The 23,454-nt window shown below is 41.2% G+C and overlaps 2 protein-coding genes across 4 annotated transcripts in view; both read right to left on the minus strand.

Annotated features, from left to right (window-relative positions):
- Nucleotides 1–513: 513 nt before the first annotated feature.
- Nucleotides 514–3,034, minus strand: LOC308101492 (uncharacterized protein; the record flags this gene model as incomplete). The annotated part of the gene is made up of 2 exons (XM_080450911.1): nucleotides 514–1,434; nucleotides 3,026–3,034. The coding sequence occupies 2 exons, from the start codon at nucleotides 3,032–3,034 to the stop codon at nucleotides 514–516; spliced, it is 930 nt and encodes a 309-aa protein (XP_080307037.1).
- Nucleotides 3,035–5,163: 2,129 nt separating this feature from the next.
- Nucleotides 5,164–23,454, minus strand: part of mta2 (metastasis associated 1 family, member 2) — a 38,690-nt gene continuing 20,399 nt past the window's right edge. The window contains exons 7-19 of one of the 3 annotated variants that reach the window (XM_080451244.1): nucleotides 19,977–20,079; nucleotides 17,853–17,952; nucleotides 16,534–16,722; nucleotides 14,349–14,423; nucleotides 13,683–13,741; nucleotides 13,137–13,240; nucleotides 12,875–13,014; nucleotides 11,605–11,833; nucleotides 10,428–10,517; nucleotides 9,730–9,863; nucleotides 8,814–8,956; nucleotides 8,037–8,121; nucleotides 7,664–7,800 (exon numbers count right to left, since the gene is read on the minus strand). In XM_080451244.1, the coding sequence (XP_080307370.1) occupies nucleotides 8,079–8,121; nucleotides 8,814–8,956; nucleotides 9,730–9,863; nucleotides 10,428–10,517; nucleotides 11,605–11,833; nucleotides 12,875–13,014; nucleotides 13,137–13,240; nucleotides 13,683–13,741; nucleotides 14,349–14,423; nucleotides 16,534–16,722; nucleotides 17,853–17,952; nucleotides 19,977–20,079 (1,409 nt within the window). In that variant the 3' untranslated portion in view covers nucleotides 7,664–7,800; nucleotides 8,037–8,078. Of the gene's footprint in view, nucleotides 7,801–8,036; nucleotides 8,122–8,813; nucleotides 8,957–9,729; nucleotides 9,864–10,427; nucleotides 10,518–11,604; nucleotides 11,834–12,874; nucleotides 13,015–13,136; nucleotides 13,241–13,682; nucleotides 13,742–14,348; nucleotides 14,424–16,533; nucleotides 16,723–17,852; nucleotides 17,953–19,976; nucleotides 20,080–23,454 lie in introns of all 3 variants that reach the window. The other 2 variants (XM_080451243.1, XM_080451242.1) reach the window with 2 other exon arrangements.

A 23,454-nucleotide genomic window follows, 5' to 3' on the forward strand; every position in this document is an offset into this window, starting at 1 on the left:
GTTTCTGCTCGTTTTTAAACAACTGGATATATGCACATTGTAAAGCGCTATATAAATGCACCATTTACCAAATGTATGTGTACACACATCTGAACGTTATTGCTTTACTGCCTGCCGTATATGCCATCTGAAGATTAAAGCATAAAAATATAAAACTATAAAAAAAAACAATAAAATAGAGTGCTTACTGTATATATACTCAAATAAAAATAAAAAACACGTAAAAAACCCTCATGCTTACATTAAGTGGCTCATTATTTGATAAATATTTCCTCAAGCAGGAAAAGCAGCAGCAAGAGTTTGAAGGGAAATAGAAGCAATAGACTATTCGCATAACTGTAGTCTCAGGCTTCCAGAAGGTGGCATACCCATTTCTGGTTCATTTTCAATATTAAATAAATGGGAAACTGAACAGGAAACGGGTATAGTATGCCACTTCTGGAAATCCGGTTCTACATTTAGAGAAGAGACCACTGCACGCATGAAGAACCAAACATTTATTCCCCGGTAAGGCTACACTGATCTATTTTCCCAGATACGTAGAGTGCTGGCTGCCATGGCCTGACTGCTCTCCAGCCGCTTGAGTTGTAGGGCCAAGGGCAGCAGCAGATCATTCAGGTGCTGACTGGAGAAGGTGAAGGCATTGTGGGCCATGGGTTGCACAGGCGGGGTGTTGAGGGGCGAGTCCGTAGGAGAGGGTGGAGAGGAGGAGGTGAAGGACCAGGTGGGGGAGGTGGGGGAGAACGGGGAAGAAGGCACACCAAGCATATTACTTTGTGACACGGCTATGCTGCTCAGAGGAGAAAGGGCTTCTCGTGGACTCTGGCTGAGGTCAGTGCTGTTGAACTTGCTGGGGAGGCAGTGTTGGAAGCGGCAGCGGGTGCCGTAGACGCAGAAACCGAAGGCGGTGAAGGTGCGGCACAGGGCTCCGCGAAGCTTCCTCTCCTTGGCCGGTGATCCAGGCGTGGATGGAGACTTCTCACTGCTTTCAGGTGCCTCCAGGCTACAGCCAACCCCAAAGTCACGGGAGGGGATGTTTCTTGGACGGCGGCGGGCAGGCCGCTGCTCCGCAGGGCTGTGGACGAACAGGCAGCGGGAGCCATAGGCACAGGTGCCCACTGCGTGGTAGCTGTGGCACAGCTCCGTCTTGTACTTGGGGTGGCAGAAGGGCACGTGGAGCTCGTGCAGGCCGTGGGCAAACTGGCAGCGCTCGGCATACGTACAGAGGCCTGTTGATGCGTAGGTGGTGCACAACTCTGTTTTGTAGCGGGTGGAGCAGACCCAAGGGATGAGTCTGGAAGGCTCTATGAGAGGCAGCAGGCCCTCTGAGAGAGAAAGACCGAGTCCAACATCTCCATCTGAGGTCTCACCGGACAGCAGTTTGTCCACCATCTCCTCTTGATAGGTTGGCAGGAACAGATCATCACTGCTGGTCTGAGAAGGTCACAACAGGAAAGCTTGGTAAACATGACTTTGTAAGCAAAATACAGGGTTATCCACCAATAATTTGTCAATTGGGTCTTAAACTACTAATCAACTCAATCTTGTCAAAAAGCTGAATGAAAAATAGCACCAACTCACTCTAGATATAGAACCCTTTAATTATTCTTTAATTCTATATGCTTATTGCCAGAGTGAAAACATTAAATGTGCAGTTCTCAAACTGAGGATTCGGGTCTATGTCTTGTTTTTATTTGTTGGTTCCTTTTGTCATTGTGTGGACAGAGATTTTAGGTACCTTTTTTTTTTTTTTTAGGTACCTGTCTATATAAAATTCCAACTAATAGTCAAATTCCTAGTACTTATGACTATTGATCAACCAATTATTTAGTTGACACCCTAGCAAAATCTGACCCATTTAAATCTGACTACATGAAGAGCCACAACTTTAGATTGATATTCTGCTTATCCAATATCTCAGACAAAGTCAATGGCTTCAGACAAATTAAATGAATGGAACAACTCCTAGCAGGACACTAGACTTGGCTTAAGTTTTACTCAGTGGCATCATTTCAGCAAAAGCTAAGGTATGAAAGGTCACACGACAGCATTATCAAAGGCCACCAAACACTCACAGGCTATATAGTATACCAAACAAAGGCTGTAACATGTCAATGTGCGCAAATGTTTGAGACATCATACGCCTTTTCTAATGCAGTCTTATCCCTTTACTTGCTACAAACACAAATGTAGGCCTACACAATGTGCTAATCAACTCAATCAATTAGAACAGAATAGCCTGCCTGTCTTCATAAGCAATCAATTTGACTGATTCTATTCATTAGCCTACTATGCAAAAACAAAACATCAGTATCACATGAACAGATCAGACACAGACCAGATTAGAGTCAATTAATTCAGTGGTCAGGGTTCCTTGTGGGGGGGGGGGGTTCCAAATGGACCCTTTGGCTTGAAATAAAAAATAGTTTGAGAACCACTGACTTAATTCAATGTCACCTGAACATTGAGAACCACTGACTTAATTCAATGTCACCTGAACATGTCTTGATCTGATTTCAAGTCTGGCATAACTGAAGATCCTGCAGAACAGCAGTGGTGTAAACCAACTACATTTACACAAGTTCTGTACTTAAGTACAATTTTGAGGTACTTTTACTTTATAGTATTTCCAATACTCTTACTCCACTACAATTTGAAAACTTCAGTTAATTCACTAAAGCCCTAAGCATATTTAAGCTATTTTCAAAGCATTTCTAGACATTTGGTTGTGAAATGGGACACTTTGCAAAATTAGTACTTTTACTTCAGTATATTTTAATGAGAACACTCATGTACTTTTACACAAGCAAATTTAGAATTCCTGACTTCTACTTGTAACAGAGTATTTCTATATTGCAGTATTGATACTGTTACTTAAGTAAAAGAAGAGTAACTTTTCCACCACTGCAGAATAGCGAATTAGTAATGGTTGTTTGTTAATAATTCATTTTAGGAGTTTAGGCATATAGGTAAATATGGCCAACTTAAAAAAATAACAAAAAAAGTCAGCATCTTTCTCACTTACCTCAAGCATGACTGGAAAAGTATGTAATAGTCGCAGACAAAATGCTGTGTAAGGCTGATCACACACACACCTCCAGAGCCTCAAGCAACGTTGAAATTAGAAGGAATCAAAATGTGTAAAATAAAATCAATGTGTATTATTATGCTGGCATCGTGGTCCCAAACACACCTGCTTTGATAGAGAGTCAGAAGCTAACTGAGAACTGTGAAAACATGGCACCTGCCGCCTTGCATTTAAACGCTGTGGAGTAGACGGACATTCCAATAAGCCAATCACGTCCAAGTAAAGGCAGCACATTGTTAACAAACAGTGTTGCCAGATATTGCGAGAGAAATAAGCAACTAGGTCTATGAAAACAAGCCCAAAAGAAGCGACTGTGATGATCCAAGGCCACATGAGCGTTGTATATTTGAAAATAGCCAATCTACAAGCTCATAACACGCCGCGATGCGTTGTGAGATTGTATATCTGCTATTTTGGAAAAAATCTTGGAAAAAACTGAAACATTTTAATACTAATCTGGTACAGGGGTCACAAAACATTTAGATTGGGGCGGGGGGGTCCGTGGACAAGTACATTAATTTGACAAGAAAATGTTTGAGAACCACTGTTTTTAACTTTTAGAAAGCAAGCCCAAAGTAAGAAACATGCCCAAAAAAACGCAACCCGCAACTACCAATATTTGCAACTTTACAGAAAAATAAGCCCAAGGTCGCTTATAATAAGAGGACATGGCAACGCTGGATGTTAACAAGTCAATTTAAGTTTGATTTCTGTACCAATAGGCGGTGTCTTTATTAAAATGTAATTAGGATTTAATCATTTCAATTAGCTACAGACCCAATACACATCCTGGATGAGGATGTGTTAAAGAGGCCTGGGATCATAGGCCAGATCAACTAAAGTGTTAATTCACACCTCAGCCAGAAGTAAACATCACACTTAAAACAATTTAATTAAATGCTGTCTGTTAAAAGGAATAATCCCACTGAATGTGAATAAACAAATTATTTATGTAGTCTTATTTACAGCCTCCAAAACGATTTGTATATTTCCATTTGAGATACATTTGGGATTATGAGAAGAGGTTTAGACTAGACTAGAGCTCATGTGGTAGTGACACCTTTCACACTATATTTAGACTGATTTACTTTGCTTATAAGGATATGGCTATGGATAAGAGCATCTGCTTAAATACCTCAATTGTATAGACCAGGGGTTTTCAACTGATTTTGACCCAGGGACCACCATCCTGACTAAGAGCAACCTGGGGACCACCACTATTGTGCGTGGTGGGTTCATCATAGACCCACCCCACACAATAGTGGTGGGGGGTTCATGCACCACAGGGAGCTGGAGAAAATAGCTATAATATCAATATAATATCTATTCATTTGTTTGAATATGATTAAGGAGTACTGTGATTATGGTAAGCTCACATTTCATATCACACACACACACACACACACACACACCATACAGTAAGAACTCCTGTAAGTCATTAAAAGTAAAAAAAACAAAACAGCTTTTAATGTTTTTATTTTATTTTTTGGGCCAGGGACCACCTGCAATACCTCCGCGGACCACCGGTTGAAAACCCCTGGTATAGACCAAATACACACAATCTCATCAGTCATCACCATGTGACCTGCATTATCCTTACTTTGTTGTCCCACACATCTTTAAATAAGTTGGACGAAGGTCATTCTGCTACAAAGCACCATCTGATTGGAATGATCTCCCTCTATCTCTTAGATCCATTGCGTCCTTCTGTCGCTTCATGACTTCCCTATATTCACATCTTGATATAACTTGTTTATGCTTCAACATTGACTTTACTCGTAGGAATATATCCACAGATTTATTTGAACTACTACCCTTCTTTCTCTGTTGCTTAACAGCTGATGGTGTGGTGGTTGGGAGTGGGTGAGCAAGCCATCTGTGTATGAATGTATCTGTATATGTCTATTGTATGTATCCATGTCTGTTGTTCATATTTTTATGGGACCTGACCGCCTCGAAAATGAGATGCTGCATCTCAAGGGGCTATAACTTCAATACAAATCTGAATGTGGAATTCACAAATCATCACCTTGCATAGAGGGGAGGGGTGGGGGGGAATAAACAGGTAGTCCAAGTGAGACAACAAAGAAAAAAAATCTTTATTTCTTTTCTTATCAAGATACATTAAAGGATACAGAGACATTGGAATAAAAAACAGTTGAGAAAAAAAGTTTTAATTGTAGCGTTTCTCTCTCCGACATACAAAATTCTAATCCCTTGCCCTTTGATTCTATCCCACGGGTCAAATGAACAAGCCCTCCCCATCCCAAATGCATCCTATGGAGATCAACGTTTCACAAGTACAGTTATTTTAACCCTCTCCACAATGGAGCAGTAATTACACAATTTAGATTTTATAAAAAAGAAAAAAAAAGAAAAAAAACACTGAAGTTTCCAATAGGCCATTTTTTCTCTGATCATTATTTGCTACGAATTTAACACTTCAATTTATTGTTTTAAGAAACATTACAAAAGCCCACATTGGGACCAAACTTGCATATAAATCCACCAGGTGACCCTTTACTGGCTGTGACAACTCACCTTGCCTCAGGGCAACTGAGGAATTATAATAATCCAATTAAGCACTGATTTTATGTGCTCACCCTTTCATAACAATACAAAGGGGAGGAAAGTATAAAGAATCAAACCAAATCAACCCATAAGTTGAGACGCAACTGGAGATTCCTTTCACATCATAATCATACTCAACACAATCAGAAACATGACTTCTGCAAATGTGCCAGACATTATATATTGCTGCGGTATTAACATAATCTGTCAACAGGCCAGTGACATTTTGCCAGTTTCATTCATACCAGAAGCCAACCAGTACATTGTCATTAATGTTGTGGCCTAAAGTCAGAAGAATCTAGCGTCGCCTCGCAGGTAAAGATGAGTGGAGTTTTAAAACCTCTACATTATGGCTTGATTTGGATTCCTTCACTTCTGTCATGAAACAGAGCAGACTGTATTCATTCTGTACGTCAGTTAGATCAGGGTTTACCTCATTCGTTTGAATTTCCTTCAAACCTACACATGAGGATACTTCCTACCCAGTCAACATATAGAACTCCACAGCTGCTCTCTTCTCAATTGACCATATTCACACAACGGCCATTTGTCGATCACTTTATACTCACCCCGAGTATGAAGTAAGAACAAAATGGCCACCGTGTGAATATGGTCAATAATTCAAAGCCGTTGCATTCAAACTGTAGTCAGAAACCCCATCTTTTAAACATCAGGCGTAGCCCCCCCCCCCTCCCCCCACAGAGAAGGATCCAGAAGGTTTCTCTCTCCTAATGGGCTAAAATGGCGAGAAAAAGCGTGACAATCGTGAAAAGGAAGAGATAGAGAGACGGGACTCGGCTTGATTGCGACAACAATCGACTAGTAAACAGAGTTAGACGAACACTACTGTGACACCCACTTCTGGTGAGGGGAGGGGGGGGGGGTGTCAGGGCTGTAGGGGGTGACAGAGTTAATAAGGAGGTCTGCTGCCGTTATCAACCCTTCTCCCTGCTGGGCATGACGGGCTCAAAGAGGGACACGTCATTGCATGAGTGTCAATTTGGGAGCACAGGCGAGGTAAAGACCCCCAAATGCTAAAGTGAAGACGTAAATGCCTGATGGATGGCTCATACTAAAGCTTGATTTATGCCTTGTCGCACAACAGTGTCATGCCAAAAAAAAAATAGCCCACATACAAGCTCACATCGCGTACGTGACGTGCTGTGAGCTTGTATATCGGCTATTTTCAGCGCGTGACACAGTCGTACGACAGAGCATAAATTAGGCATAATGTATGACCTTGAAGACCGATGTTACAATTCAAGACAGGTTCATCAGGGCCTAGGTCTTGCCATATAAATAAACATGCTAAAAAATAGTCTCGATGCCTGATTGAGCTCTCCCATATCACTCTCCCATTTACAGCCGCCCCACCTCCCCCCGTTCTCTACAAATAGGCGTCATGAATGTTGCTAATATTTACAACAAATAAAGACAGAACTGTAAGGGGGGAGGAATAAAGTGTGCTTTATCACCATTGTTTCAGGATGAGAAATATCTTGAATTAAATTACACAATTAAAAATATCCGCCATTAAAAAAAAAGGGGGAGCAAAATAATTAAGGGAACCAGAATAAAATACTACAAAGCCCAAAGTTTGAGAGAGTGTGTGTGTGTGTGTGTGTGTGTGTATGTATTAGAAAGAGTTGAGGCATGTTCATATGTCTACAAGTGGCATTTTTATTCAATGTCATGGAAATGTACACTCATCCAAGAGCCTGTATGTGTGTGTGTTGGGCATGTCAACCTTCAGGGGGGGGGGGGGGGGGGGGGGAGTAACAGAAAAGCAAAAAAAAAAACAGAGAGGGGGTGGGGGGGAGAGAGAAAAGAAAGACTACTTGTATGGCATGCTGTGCAGCCTAGTAAGTGATGGCCTGAGCACAGTGCCCCCCACCCCCCACCCTCTCACCCACCCCCCAATCCCACACAAGAACTCCGCCTCCCCCATGTCCTATTGAGACCCTTTTCTGGTGCGGCCTGTCCTCGCTCAGTCCTCCAGGACGATGGGTTCGCTGGTGCTGGAGGGCAGCAGGGGCATGGCCAGGACTCTGGGGGGCGGGGGCAACTTGATGCGGACCGGGAGGTGAGGTTTCCTGGCTGCTCGCCGCATCTCTGACTGGGTTAAGTGTTTCCTCAGAGCCCTGGTTGGGAGACAAGACGGGAACGTCAGACGTGAAAAAAAGATTTGCTCAAAAATGTCTTAGAATGCCACCCTGCATCAGGTTTGGCCGGGATTGTCCCAGGTTCAAGCCGGGTGCCCCCTGAGTCCCGACAAATTTCTCTCAACACAAAACATTTGCCGGTTTTCAACATTCACTACACAATTGTCCCGGTTTTCACCACAATGTAAATAGTAACACTTGTTTTGAATGCTTACATAGATGTTTGTCATGTTCTGCTCTGTTGAAAGGGGCAGCCTCTAGGTGTGCCACTTCCAAGTGTTAAAATAATTGTCCCCCATCCTGATGAAAACAGTAATAAAAATTATAATAAAAGATGTGTGGTCTAGGTTAATCTTGATGCTTCATAAATCATAGCTCAGATATTTCTCTTAGAGGTAAGTTTGGAGAGTTTTTGTTTTGTTTTGTTTGTTTAAACAAAAAGTGCATTACATACTATAATGTGCTCAGTAGAGCACAGATCCCAAACCAAGGGGTCAGTTTATAAGATGTTGTGGTGCTTCTGGCTCCACGTTCCCTTTTGGCCAATATTATCATGAGGAGTTCTTCCTGGGCCTATGATAAACCCTTTTTTCAAAGCATTGTGGTGCTATGTTAATCTGTTTGGAAATTGTGTGCATTTTGGGGTGCCTGGTGGCTCAGTTAGTTAGTGTACAGTGTATATTATGCTCCTTGTGAGCAAGAGGACTCGGGTTCAAATCCGACTACCGTCTTTTCTCGCAGGTTTGTCCTCGGTTTCCTGCTTCTCTACACTGACCTACGGTATGTGAAAATCCACAGTCCACTAGCACGCCTCCTTTTGGCCAATAAGATGCGCGTAAAGTTAAGGCGTTCTTTCTTGGCCCAGGACCAAGCTTCCTACCAGGTTTTGTGCAAATACACTCTGAACTGCTCAAGATATACTAATAACAAACAAGACAGACACAGTGAAACCATTACCTGCTTGGCTGAGGTTATAAAAAGTCTTTGTTTACCTGGTGTCTTTTGTAGCCACAAACACCACGGGGTTGGGCGCGTCTCCCTGGTTGACTTTCTGACGCTTGATGACCGTCTGCGAGGTGGTCCTCAAGCCCGACGAGAATGGCCTACCATTGGCCGAGAAAGGGACCCCGGCGGCCTGTGAGCAAATGAGATGGTGAGAAACTCCATTAACCCATTAAGACCTGAGGCCGCTTCTAAACATTTTCTAAATCCTAACAGTTTTTCGGAAAAAAATGTAAAAAAATAAAAATCACGATTTTTCAAAAATAGCAGATCTACAAGCTCGTAGCGCGGCACTCGGTGCCGCGCTATGAGCTTGTATATCTGCTATTTTTGAATAGCCTAAAGAAATCTAAAAGTGACACAGATGCGTTCCAGGTATTAATGGGTTAAGAGAGAGGCGTCATTTCCAAACCAGAGCATGCGTCTACACATAATGGTACATACAGTGTATATGTGCACTGAGAATGCACACTCAGTGCTCATGTGTTGCTTTCGCATTGAACAGGTAATTTGGTGCCTAGTGCAGTTGTTCTCAAAAGTGGGATACAGTGACCCCCAGGGGTCCATGTGGGGGATCCAGGGGGTCCCCGGCAAAATGTGTTAATACAGCAGCATCACAATAATTTTAACCACTTTATCCATATTTTATACGTTGGCTATTAAAAAATTTGCAGATATACAAGCTCACAGCACGTCACTTCGTGCCACGCTGCGAGCTTGTACATCTGATATTTTTCTACTTTTTTTTTTCTTAAATCTTGAAAGTACTGATTATTTTTTTTACACAAATCTTCTCTTCAGGGGGTCCCTGGCAAAAAAAACATTTTCAGATGGGGGTCGGCGGCATAATACACATCAATTTGGGAGTCCTTGACATGAAAAAAAGTTTGAGAACCGCTGGCCTACCGGAGTACTAACGTTGTTGTCAAAGGGCCTCTTCCCCAGCAGGCCGGGCCCACTGCGAGGCTGGTTGGCCTGGTTACGATTGATGGGTGTGGGGGCTCCCCGTGGGGCCTTCAGCTTCAGAGGGGCCGAGATGGCTGGAAGGGAAACGATCAGTCAAAATCCCATAACACTTGAAGATGTATTTGAATGTCACAAGTGTATTAGTAGGAGGCATTATAAGAAGACACATCGCTTCACTTAAGGTCGGGTCTATGATGCATTATATATACTTACTTATACACTTATAAGGCTTCATAACGCTCGTTATAAATCATTATTATTATGCATAACTTCTAGCAAGGTTTATGAAGTATTATAAGCACATTATGAGTTAAGCGGAACAGCACATTATGTCTACCATATAACTTAGTTATAAAGTGTCTTTATGACACTTTATAACTGACTTAAGTTAGTCATAATGTGCTGTTCCGCTGAACTTATAATGCATTATGACCAGCACGTATAATATTTCATGAAACTTGTTATAAGTTGTTATGCATAATTATAAAAATGTATAACTTGTGTTATGAAGCCTTATTAGTGCATTTTAATGCATTATTAATGTGATTATAATGCAGTATAGACCTGACCTTTAAGTTAAGTGTTACCAACACATCTCATTAACTGTGCAAGCCATGGTGTTGGCTGCTCATTCTTACCTAGATTCTTCACTATGGTGGCCAGTGATGGCCGAGGGATCACCTTGTTCTTCATAGGAGCCTTAGTGGCTTTAGGCAGCCTGATTATACCTGAGGTGGAGGAATGTAGAAGAAAATGTTCAAACAGAGCACAATAAAATACCTTGGTTATAATAAAACATTGTCGGGGGTCAGGACAACTTAAAGGAGAGATCCGGACATTTTAAGTGTTATCTTTGATGTGTCGCTTATCACTCACCATCCTTGAAAGGGACGTTGAGTTATTTCAGAGAGTCCCGTGTCGTCATTTTTTCGACCCCCTCCGTTGGCATAATGGGAGCGCGTGCATAAGTGAAATTCGTCTATTATAACCGATGCAAAGTTATTTTTTTCTCTACTACTACTCATTGTAGAGTCTCATGATACTCAAACATGCACTGAAAGTTCCTGAGAGGCTAACGCTAATGCCGAACGAGCTAACGCTGGTTGCTTGTTTCTCTCCCAGAACCTGGCAAGTCGGTGTTGCCAGGGAGAGAAATAAGCAAACAGTGTTAGTTCGTTCGGCATTAGCGTTAGCCTCTCAGGAACTTTCAGTGCATGTTTGAGTATCATGAGACTCTACAATGAGTAGTAGTAGAGAAAAAAATTACTTTGCATCGGTTATAATAGACGAATTTCACTTATGCACGCGCGGAGGGGGGTCGAAAAAATTACCACACGGGACTCTCTGAAATAACTCAACGTCCCTTTCAAGGATGGTGAGTGATAAGCGACACATCAAAGATAACACTTAAAATGTCCGGATCTCTCCTTTAAGTGAGTGAGTGGTCATATAAAACAAGTGCACATTTTTACAGCAACATTTTATTTAGTTTTAGTCAGTCTTTTGAATAAAAAGTGTTTGAGCTTGTAGATCAGCTATTTTCGGAGCACATAGCACAGCAGAGCATAAATTGACTTGTCTTAGTTCTAATGGATCTCTTGTCCACTAGTTTTTATTTGTTGACGAAAATTTCAATACATATATTTTTCGTTTGTCATCATAGCTTAGTTTTTATTTCGCTTTCATTTAGTTTTCGTCAGTGGAAAAAGGTAGTCGACGAACACATTTTGTCATAGTTTTAGTCTACGAATTTACCACAGATTTTACATGCAGAATAGGAATGCGTTTTCCAGGTGAGTGACGAGGTGTACTCACACTCAGCCTTGACTGCGTTGGCGTTGATGGAGGCGTACGGCCGCCGGGCAGCGCGCCGCGGCTGTAGGATGTCCTCACACACGCGGCGGGCGATGCGGGTCAGCTTGGTGGTCTGCAAGATGAAGGTCTGCCGGTTCTTGGCCAGCAGCTTGGCGCGGCCCTCGTTGCGCGTGAACGGAGACAAGCCCTGGGTCTCCTGCCTCGACATATGGCCACGTGGGCCCGCCTCCTGGACAAAAAAAAGACAGTGTTTTGATTTAAAAGGGCATTTTGTAAGACTGCTTTACGCCGCATGATGCCCCTGCAAAGTAAACCGTATTGGAAAATGTCCTCATCAATGACAGGCTACATAAAAGCTTGAAATGCTCGCAAAATGCTCTAAACAACTGATTTTGCAATTTGTCGATCGGTAGAATTAGGGCATTCACAGAATAGTCGAATATTCGAATATTCGAATATCAAACCGACTATTCGACTATCAAACCACTATTCGACTATTCGAAAAAAAAAAAATTTCTTTTTTTTAGTGGCTTTTCTAGAGCAGACACGCAGCTGTGAGCTCTGGTGTGACGTCAACTCGCATTCCTTGAGTCGAGTCATCAATGTAATTGAAAAAAAAATAAAAAATAAAAAAACTTTTAATTTTTTTTTAATTTTTTATAATCAAACCGAATAATCGACTATTCGAATACTTTTGGGTCGAATAATTCGAATACCATAAATCACTATTCGTTAATGCCCTAGGTAGAATGTATCACGGTTCTACGCCTGGCATGTGCCATTGATGCAAACTGGAGGCAGAAGTTCGATGGAAGTCAATGAGAGGCGGCTGGACAAGCATGTGAATAAAAAATATTTTTGATCGATCTGGGCAGTATGAGTCAGCATCGCGAGAATTAGCTGACGGACTGTCCATACTGTCAGAAAAGTCCTCTGTGCTTTTTAGATACCTCAATAAAAAAAATATATAGTGTACACATAGAAAAACAAGACAACAGGAACAATGTCTGATAGATACGTCTTTTCTTTTTCTGAACGGATTATTTGACAATAAGTATTTCTGAATCACAATGATTCAGAAATACTGTTTATTCATGCGCTTGTCCACCCGGCTCTCATTGACTTCAATGCATTCCAGCGCACGTTCGGCTCCAGTTTGAGATGAATCTGCCAGCTGGAATTGCTGCACCAACAAAGTGACGTATACGTCCTATCCTTCTTTACATAACCTTGGAATGTGTGCAAGACAGTTATAAAGAATCACACATACAGAGCCAGCTCTAGCGGCGCCCTCTAGCTGCGTGGGGGTCTTCAGGCCTCCATACTTCTTCCAGTATATCCAGCAGGAGGCGCACAGTCTGCACTGCATGTTGGGAGGGCCCCAGGCATACCACTGAGGAGACTGTGCCGCTAGGGTCCACACAGGGAAAACAGGAGGTTAGTGGCCTCTTAACACATGACATGCAAACCGACGGCCAAAAAGCAAACAGATAATGGCCAACTGTCCCACAACAAAGAAGCATATTACTTACTGTGGCAGCTCTCGCAGCTGAGGCCTTTCTGGAAGCCTGCCGCAGCCCCGTTCATGCCAGGCTTGCTACCGGGTGCCATGATCTGATTAGGGTTGGGTTTGGTGCTGGGGGGGAGGGGAGATTTATTTTTTTAACAGCAGTTCAATTTAGGGAGGTACTCAATGCTGTAGTTAGGGCTGGGCAATTAACCGAAAATATATCAAAACCGATATTTAGAACCAATAACTGACGTAATCATGCTCATGTAGGGTAATCGAATTATCAAGAAGCAGGGTTTATTTTTTAAATATCTTTTTTTTCTTCTTATATATCAATGAATCAACACGAAAAAAAAAAAACATTTTTATAATCGTCTGATTCACCACTTGACATGCAAATTCGAAAATAGCAGATGTACAAGCTCACAACGCTTGTAGATCGGCTATTTTATTCTTCATTTTAAATAATCGTTTGTTAATCATAATCGATGCAAAAGTTTGAAATAATGGTGATTTTGATTTGAAGTCATATCGCCCAGCCCTAGATGTAGTTCTGACCATTACTCACTAGGTGGGGATGTACACTTGTTTCAGCTTGCTGTCTGCTTCTGCTGCCTTTAGCCGCTTCTGTAAAACAAAAAGAGGTGGGCATCAAACACTGAGTCATTTTGGGACCTCACCAAATATTTAAACAATTTATCAAAAAGACAAAAGCTGTAGAAGTTGTAACCACCAAAATTCTTTGGGCTGGTGAAAATCTATGGTCGTTTCATAAAATGTGAAAAATAAAATATATTTATAAAGTTTATTAGCATTAAGATCTAGTAAAGATTCTTTTTTTTCTTCAGATTTGTGGGACATTTTCATCATTTGCCTATAGCCCTGTATATTATTGTAGTGTATTGACTGTGTAGTCCATTGGTTTTCAAAGTGGGGTCACCAGGATAAAAAAAAAAAAAAATACAATCATTTTAACCCCTTTATCCATATTTTATACATTATTCAAAATTCAAAAATAGCAGATATACAAGCTCACAGAGCATCACTTTGTGCAGCACTGCGAGCTTGTACATCTGCTACTTTAGAACATTTTAGAAAAATCTTGAAAGGGTTTGAAAAATCACACAAAACTTTTTCAGACGGGGGTCCGCGGCCAAATACATATCAATTTGGGGGTACTTGACACGAAAAAGTTTGAGGACTACTGTTGTAGTGTATTGACTGTGTAGTCTACCTGTTGGATGTAGCGGTCAGTGGTCTTCCACATGTAGTAGAACTGGACCACGCTGGCTAGAGACTTCCAGGGGAGCTGCGGAGCAACAAGACACACACACACACACACACACACACGTCACACATGGTACACAAGTTTGTTATTTGTTATGTTGGTATCGTAGTGTTTTTTTATGTGGGGACTGCGGATGGAAATTAGCTTCTGGCTAAACCCAGCATGTTTACATGAGATCATGTTCAGCTGACTGAATTAATGTTTGTGTATTGAATGCTCATTAATGTGCATCGTCCCGTCTAAATAAATTAAATACTGCCCACTTCAGCCACCAAGTCAAATTAATAACTTGTGGCCAAAATGATAGAAATTATTATTTCGAATCAATTGCCGTGTTTCACTACCAAAACCCAGTCACATAGAGAAAAAATAAACTGAAACTGAAAAACTGAAATGAAACACATGAACATTCTGCTAAAGTAGTAGATACAAGCTTTTTTTTGTAATACGTATTGCGTTTTGATTTTGTGCGACTCATAATTTCAGCCTAAAGATTTGGTGTAGTGGGGACTAGTATAGACCTCTGGGGGACTCCGGTCAACTAAGCATGGGTTTAAGTACTGTAGTTAAACAGCTGTTGTGTATTTTGTGTTTTCTAAAGGAGCTGTTCCTTGTAAAACCTCGTGGAAACTGACAACATGCTTGACAATGGTTCACAAAAAATATTTCTGCCTTACCTTAAATCTGAGCTTTATAATTCCCCATTTTGAAAATTATTCAAAAGGAATCTCTTGATTGTCAGTAGACTCGCTACCAATATTTAATCAACCCCAGACATCATGGCAGCCTAGCTAAAGTAGCTAATGTGGCTCAGACCAAAACGTTTGATTTTACAAGAGGTAAGGAAGTTACTCGATTGGTTGGAAATGATGAAAGTGGCATTAACATATACAAGCGATTTGTTTGTGGGGCACAACGTACGAACAACAGCCCAAAGGCATTACGGTTAGCCTGGGCAAGCCAGTTAGCTTTTGGTTACCCTCGATCAAAGCATTTTTTATACTAATGCAGCGCAAAGCTAGATTAGTCATTAACGTATCAAAGATATTGATGGTAAAATAAGTGTTTTAACTATGCCTATAACATGTAAAGCTTTGATCATTTACTGTTTTACGTTAGCTGTTGCATAACTCACTTCGGACCACCCTGGTGCTATGGTTAGCTATGCAGTTTATGCATTGATTTAGGATGCCAATTAAAATATTTGATGAGTTCCAGACCACAACTATTTGAGGAGTTTTGTTATGATTGTAGCATGTCTGGCAGCAAATTAGAAACAAGTATTTTCAGCCAACATCTAGTGTAGCTAATCATAATCTAGTAGATAAGTATCTTGAAAGGTGAATACACCAAAATGAAGTGTTACAAAAGAAATTAACACTTAAATGACAAAACAATAAGCCATGGGGGCCGGACCCTTCGAATTTTAATACCGTGGTGCCTTGATGCATTTTTGTTACTTTATCGGAAAATGACGATTATGCTTGTTGGTCACACACCCCATCGATGAGACGATATCTTGATAGAGCTGCAAATATACATTATGATAACATGTTGCTGTTGATTGGTCCGATGGTAATGAGAACACACCCGAGCTTCATTGCGGTGGGATCCCATTCAAGTGGGAACGTATGGAAATTAAGGCTGATTGAGTCATTGTGATTTTTAGTAGTGGGTACTAAGCTATGAAAGCCTCCGTGATCTACGCCAATTGATTGATCGGTACAATAACGTAGTTATAGCTAGCAGCTTTTCCAGTTGCACACTGGTTAAATATGTTACATGCTTCCCTCAGAGCATTAAAGGGATAGTTCACCCCCAAAATGTATTTTTTCAATCGATTAGTCACCCCATGGAGACTAGAATTCATGGCATTTTTTTTGTTTGTGTCGCATGCCTAAGCCAATAATTTCATGACCGGCAGCAGTTCCGGTAGGAGACACAAAGAGTCTCCTTTGTGTCTCCTACCGGAACCGCTGCCTACCCGTCCGCTGGTCATCAAATCATTGGCTTAGAAATGCGACAAAAACAAAAAAAATGCCATGAATTCATGTCTCCATGGGGTGACTAATCGATAGGATTTTGTAATTTTTTTTTTATCCCTTTACGGACAATTAACATGCAGACTTACAAAGTCCTGGCGGATGTCGTTGAAGTCTTTGCCGTACTTCTCCAGGGCCTCCTCGAAGAGCATGGCCTCGGAGGCGCTCCACTCCTCCATCTCGTCGCGACAGAGCACCGGCCCTCCCTGGGGGACCAGCGTGGACATGGCCTTGGCCAGGTCGTAGGCGTTCTTCTGCAACGTGTCCATGGCGTGGAACTATGACAGGGTCAGAGGGAGGGAGGGTTTGGGAGAAAGTGATGTTTAGAGCAGTGGTTCTCAAACTTTATCGCGTCAAGGACCCCCAAATTGACACATATTAGCCCACGGACCCCCATTTGAAAAGATATGCCAGATATGACCCCATAAGAGAAGATTTTTAAGGCTCTAGCAGTGATTCTCAACCATTTTAAATTTCAAGGACCCCCAGTTTGACAAGCATAAAGTTTTACGGACCCCCATTTAATGGGGTTTCCATCTCTGGGACCCCAATTTATATTGTAAAATCAATGTTAATTTAACTCTGAGAGTGTACAAATGGAACCAAATGGACCCGTCAGGGTCCATTTGGTTCCATTTGTACACTCTCAGAGTTACACACCCAAAAGGCCCATTTGGTTCCTAACTATACATCATTTAGCTGGGGACCCCCTGGAACTCCCTCAAGGACCCCTGGGGGTCCCCGGACCCTACTTTGAGAGAACCAATGGTTTAGAGAGTACACCGTTACGGTCTGGCTTCACAGATCTAATCAGCAGCGGGTGGTGGAGGCCTAGCTTTAAAAAAAAAAAGTTAGGACAAGTGATTTTCTTGGTTAAAAAAACAAACTACAACCTGGCAACCCTTCATCGACCACTTCAATAAGTGCACGCTGACCCCTCCTACATAATGGTTAACTTATTTAAAAAATAAAATAAAATAAAAAAAAAAGGAACTGAGTGTTTTTATTTTTTCTTATGATTTTCTACAAAAGATCTGTGCAGGGAGAATATGAGAGCAAGAGTGTGTTCTGTTTTTTGTTTGTATCTGTCTAACTGTTTGTTGTTGTTTTTATGTTGTATATTTTATTTTTGAATTCATACCAAATTATTTGTCATTGTCTTTTCTTGTTTTATATTTTATAGTTGTTTATACTCTGATGTGTTTATCAACAAAAAAATTCCAATAAAAAAAAATATTTAAAAAAAGACTGTAAAAAGAAATACCATGACATTTAAAATAAAAATAAAAACTTTTTTTGTTAAAAAAAAAAAAAATACAATAATCTACAAGCTCAGAACACATCATGCCAAGATGCGTTTTGAGCTTATAGATCGTAATAAAATCGACCCCAACTGTGTTCGTCTCACCAGTGTGATGTCTCGGGAGGCTGCGGCGGCGCTCATATGGAGGCTGGGCTGTCGGATGGAGCTGCTACAATCCAGAGCCCGTGCAAATGTCCCCACAGCTCTGAAACACAACAACAAAAAACCTTGCTAAACACTTTTCATCTCCGGTTTCCATGCTCCTCGGACCATACCGGCGGTCTGGCATGTGTAGCTCATCGAGTATGACTCAAGCCATTTTCCAAAGCATACCGTTGTTTGTTTGATTTACGAGAAAGCCAGTGAATTCCATTCATTTCAGTAAAAGTAAACAAATCTGCTTGCCAAGTCTTGAAACTTGCGTGAGATAGGTAAGCCTGAGATAGCTAAATATCTTTGGCATGGTTCGTTTTTTGACAAGGTTAGTTTTTTGACAAGGTTGTTCTTGTTGCATTTGAATGCATAGTATAAAGCATGAATGTCTAGCCGAGAATAGTCCCTGGAGAAAAGACTGATTTACGAATGGGATTCAAACGAATGTTATAATGTAATAACCTCGCAGTTATGTTTAGCAAACATTGACTCAATTATTCAGGTATTGATTTTGGAGCAAATGTCAACAATCACAAAATCAACGCTATTAACAGGTAAATGGTCTATGTTTATGTACGACTGTATGTGGCTTCTCGCACCTGGCTTTAGCTTCAGAAGCCCTGAGTTAAGAGCATAGACATTTCTTCACAGCACATCAGCATTACGCACTTTGGTTGTTGTAGAAGAGCTTAGTTCTAAGGATCCACATTGCTTCTTTTTTTCTTTTTTTTTTTTTCCCGCGATTTTTGTAACCCATTTTTTTCACCCGGTGCCAATTTCCTAAGTGATCCTGGGCACTACACCAGCCCTACACCAGTATTAGACCTGTCACCCCACAGTAGGGAGGCCAGGGCCGAGCTCATGCTTCCTTCAGGCATGAGAGCCAACTGACCTTCTTGTCACCTGACAGGGGGGAGTTTCCCTGGTTGGACGTAGCGCGTGGAAGGAACACGTTATTCCAACCAGTTCCCTTCCCCTCCATCAGGCGCCCCGGCTGTCATGGGGGAGGCGGTATAGTGACCAGGATTACTACATGTTTTTGTGAGGGTATTAACTACCCTAGGAGATCCACATTGCTTCTGACTAAGTAATGTGCATCCAGTCGGAGAAATGCCAAAGGTCACTTTGTGCTCCATCCCTAATGTACTGTAGGTATGCCAGTAAGGTCCTTTAAAAATTACATTATTAAAACAGTACAGTGACGGGGAAGAAATGGCCAAGAAAAGGACTGTAATATGTCTATCTATGCATTTGACTTGTAAAATAACAATGCAGTGTTTAGTTTCAGCCAGTAGATGGAGCACTAGTTTGATGCAGCCAACAAAGGACTGATTCACTCTTGAGGCTCAGTTCCCTCCAAAAAACACACTTGGGGTAAACCACCCGTTAATGTGTTGATTAGGACCTCACAGCGCTACGCACAGCACTAATTGTCATGTAGAAACAACGCTATGCACGGCAATAACTGTCACGTAGAGACAGCGCTACGCACACGGCACTAATTTTCACACCAGTGGTTGTAAGCTTGTAGATCGCCTATTTTCAACCAGCCGATGTATATAGGGGGTTAGAGTGGTTAAACTGATTTTGATGCTATATTAACACATTTGGCTGGAGACCCCCTTGAACCCCCTCAAGGACCCCAGGGGGTCCCCGAAACACACTTTGAGAACCATTAACGTAGACGATCACATCTGGGATAGGGAATATCGAAAGAGCTTTGTGTTAGGGGCGGTAACAAGCGGCACTAGTTCACACTAGGGGTGCAAGAGTTAATCGAACTAATTGATTAAATTCATTCAAATATAATAATTGATTTGAATTAAATAGGGGTGCAAGAGTTTATCGAAGTAATTGATTAAATTCATTAAAATATAATAGATTTTAATGAAATAGGGGTGCAAGAGATAATCGAACCAATTGATTACATTTATTAAAATATAATTGATTTTAATGAAATAACCTATTTTGAAAACAAAAAAATATTTTCAATAATTATGTTGTTTTTTCTTTTTTAAATACAAAAGCAAAAATATGAGATAAACAAGCTCACAATTGAAGGGGGAGGGGGCTTACCGTGCCACGACGAGGAACTGGTCGATCTGGGGGTCTTTGAGCTGGTTGTCGGGGTCCCACACCTTGGTCTCCAGTTTCTCTTGCACACGGGTATCTGACTCAACTGGGACAGAAGGAACAGGTTTTCTTTTGTTATATACTGTATATGTATATATTTTAGAACATTTCAAGTGCCAAGTTTGTCATCACACAGCACACACGCGCGCGCACACACGGAAGCGCCAAGAAATAGATAGAAAAACAATGCTCTGTTTCTGGCCCATTTGCTCATAAATCGGACTATCAGGTTTATGATGAAAAATTTGTTTGGGAAACGCTAACTAGAACAAAATAATTGTATACTCTTATGTACCTATACCCGAGATGTAAATAAAGAAACCTTGAACCTCACAGTGACAATCAAGTAGCAAAGGGAAAATCTTGTTATTAAGCCAGACATAATTATTACATAATCACCTGATTGCAATTATTTGAGTTAATTCAATTATTTTGCATAATCGCGTTAGAAACGCTTCCTTCAACTGTATAAATTAAATCTGTTAAAAAAAATGTACAAGTATTTTGTAAATAGCTCTACATCATGTCGCGGTACGATACATCGTGAGCTTGTAGATCTGCCATTTCCACTATTATATGAACATTTATGAAAGCATACCTAAACATATGGCCTGTTTTGGCCATAGTGCATTATTTATTTTGATTATCGCTACTGGTCATTGTTTATATACAAGTTATTTTGACATATCTGCCCTGCACAATTTGTTTACAAAGCCTAAAAAGGAAAACAAATGTAATTTTTATTCATATGTTCCAATGTTCTACGCCAAAAACACAATTAAAATCATGAATTGCAATGATCTGTATGACAATAAAGTCACGATTGAGACAGCCCTAGCTGTTATTAGCATTACATTCCTGCATTATTAGATACCAGCAGTGAAGAGAGAGAGAGAGGGAAGACGTTGGAGAGAAGACCTGTGATGAGATGTGACTCAGACAGAAGTGAACCCATGACATCATAATTATACATTGTGTTGTCTTAACTGGGTTGAGCCACCGCAGTGACCTTGGCAGGCAGGGTCATGGTTAAATCTGGTTTGTCTGCAGGACAGCACGCCACACGCTGCTCACATTATACCTCTTCTCTGTTCCCCTTTGGCCGATAGACCACTAACCTTTCTAGGGCTGCAGTCACTTATTAGCGTATCAATTACTTGTTCGATTAATCAAGAAGTGTTTTCAACTAATCAACGTTAATAAATTCAAATTCAGATTTATTTTATAGTAGACTAAATCGATTTGTCCGATTAACCAGTACTGTACACCACGTTTTGTACTTTATTGTTATCTACAACGGTATCATGCACAAATTGCAGATCTACAAGTTCATATCATGTTACGATGTGACGCGTTGAGCTTGCAGATCGGCTTTTTGCTATTCTGTCACCTATAATGACTCATTTTATTTTATTATGTAATTTTTTTATTTATTAAATTGATTAGTTCCATTAAAACGACTAAACTTTGTAAGGGTCTTTCCTAAACATCTGGCTCGTGGCATTGTAAAAACCAAGCTTGCACTCGCTGGTGAGCGCTGCATCTTAACCCACTGTTATTTTTTACAACTCCGTTCTTATCGTTCCATCTTGTGGTGCAGTCGTGTCTTCACTTGTCCTAATTTATTTATTTATTAACAATACATTACATGCTTTTATGGGATTGTAAAAAGCACTATGTAAACTCAGGACTGGACAGTGGAGGAAGGGAGTGGAGTAAGAGAGAGAGAGAGAGAGACAGAGTGTAGAAACGGCTAAATGACCCAAAGGAGAGAGGAAGAGACTCAAGGAGAGGAAGAGCAGAAAGGAAGAGATGTAGGGCAGAGACACTGGGGAAAGGGAAAACAACATGTGTTGTTGTGTGGTCATGAGTCATTTTTTAGTGCTCTCCCAGGGATGCACTGCCTCGCCTGGCCAGATGGAGCGTTGGCGCTGTGTCTCTGGTGTTCTCAAAACACAAGATGGGAGATAATTTTCACCTACAGAGAAAATGTAAAGTACTATCCGTGTCATATTTAGTGCAGAGATCTCCCATCTTCTGCGCGAGGAACTCGAGTAACCTAATCCCTGTCAGCAGTATTCCCTGCCAGTAGTAGGACAGCCTCCTCGGCCTCCGTCTCAACCCGTCTTTCCATAATAAAGACCCGTCATTCACACTGTTGACGGTAGCCTCCTAACGGAGACTGACTCAGAGCTCATGCATAATCCGTTTTTAGTGCGAGGGCCGCAGACTTGTCTTGTATGTTTGCACATATGTGCGTGTGTCAGAGATGTCCACGAGTCTCTGAGCTCGAGTCCGAGTCAAGTCTCAAGTCTTTGAGGCTCGAGTCGAGTCAAGTCTCAAGTCTTTGAGGGTTGAGTCGAGTCGAGTCCGAGTCAAGTCTCGGGTCTTTGAGGCTCGAGTCGAGTCGAGTCTCAAGTCTTTGAGGCTCGAGTCGAGTCGAGTCTCAAGTCTTTGAGGGTTGAGTCGAGTCGAGTCCGAGTCAAGTCTTTGAGGGTCGAGTCCGAGTCAAGTCTCGAGTCTTTTTAAAGTCTTTTTAAAAAATAAAAAAATGGGGGGGGGGGGCATAGATGTAAAAGTATAGACAGGTCATAATAAATCACATTAGATTCACAGATTAGAGATTTTATGTATTTTCCCCACAATTTATTTTCATTCAAATGAAATGTGATTGAACTTGCACTAATAATGACTTTAGTTGATTTTTCACTCTTTAAAATATAGTATTTCTTAATTATTAATAATTACAGCTTGTAGATTGGCTATTTTCATGATTTTTAATTGTTTTTAAATAATAATAAAAAAGGAACATACAAGATTTCCACCCGACAGCGATAATATATAGCCAATATGTTTCTGTATCAGTATATGAGTCAGTTTTTGCAGATTTCATTCTAATTGGCTACTATGCCTGCATATGAATTTCATGGGCCTGGGTAGGTCACCCTGGCTTGGCGGAGATATGCCCTGTTGCGCACACTCGACTCCGCACAGCAGTCCAACAGCAGAGCAGGTGAAAGCAATTCACTTAAACGAGGGCTGTGTTGCGCACCAAAAAACTGTCTAAATGTGGATCCCCAGTTCAAATATGATTCTTTTGGGGGGTCACGGCCTGAAAAGGTTTGAGTACCACAGCTTTTATGCAGTGAACATTACATGAGCGTAACGTTTACCGTGGTGAAGTGTTGAATATTCACCCAGCTGGGTTTAACGAAATGAAAATCCGATGTTTCCTAAACGTGCTGTCACAGATGATCCGACCATCTTATAAAAAATGTAAGCATATGCCAAGATAACTGAGGTTATATAGCTGATTCTGAGCTAAACATATTTGTTTAATTTCGAAGTTTTTATATTTAAACTTTATGATGAAAGGCCGCGGCGGCCACACACATAGCAGCTGTTGCGCTCGCCTCTCCAT

The sequence above is a fragment of the Gymnoscopelus braueri genome, assembly GCF_963280865.1.
Source record: "Gymnoscopelus braueri genome assembly, chromosome: 15".
Classification (NCBI taxonomy): Eukaryota; Metazoa; Chordata; class Actinopteri; order Myctophiformes; family Myctophidae; genus Gymnoscopelus; species Gymnoscopelus braueri.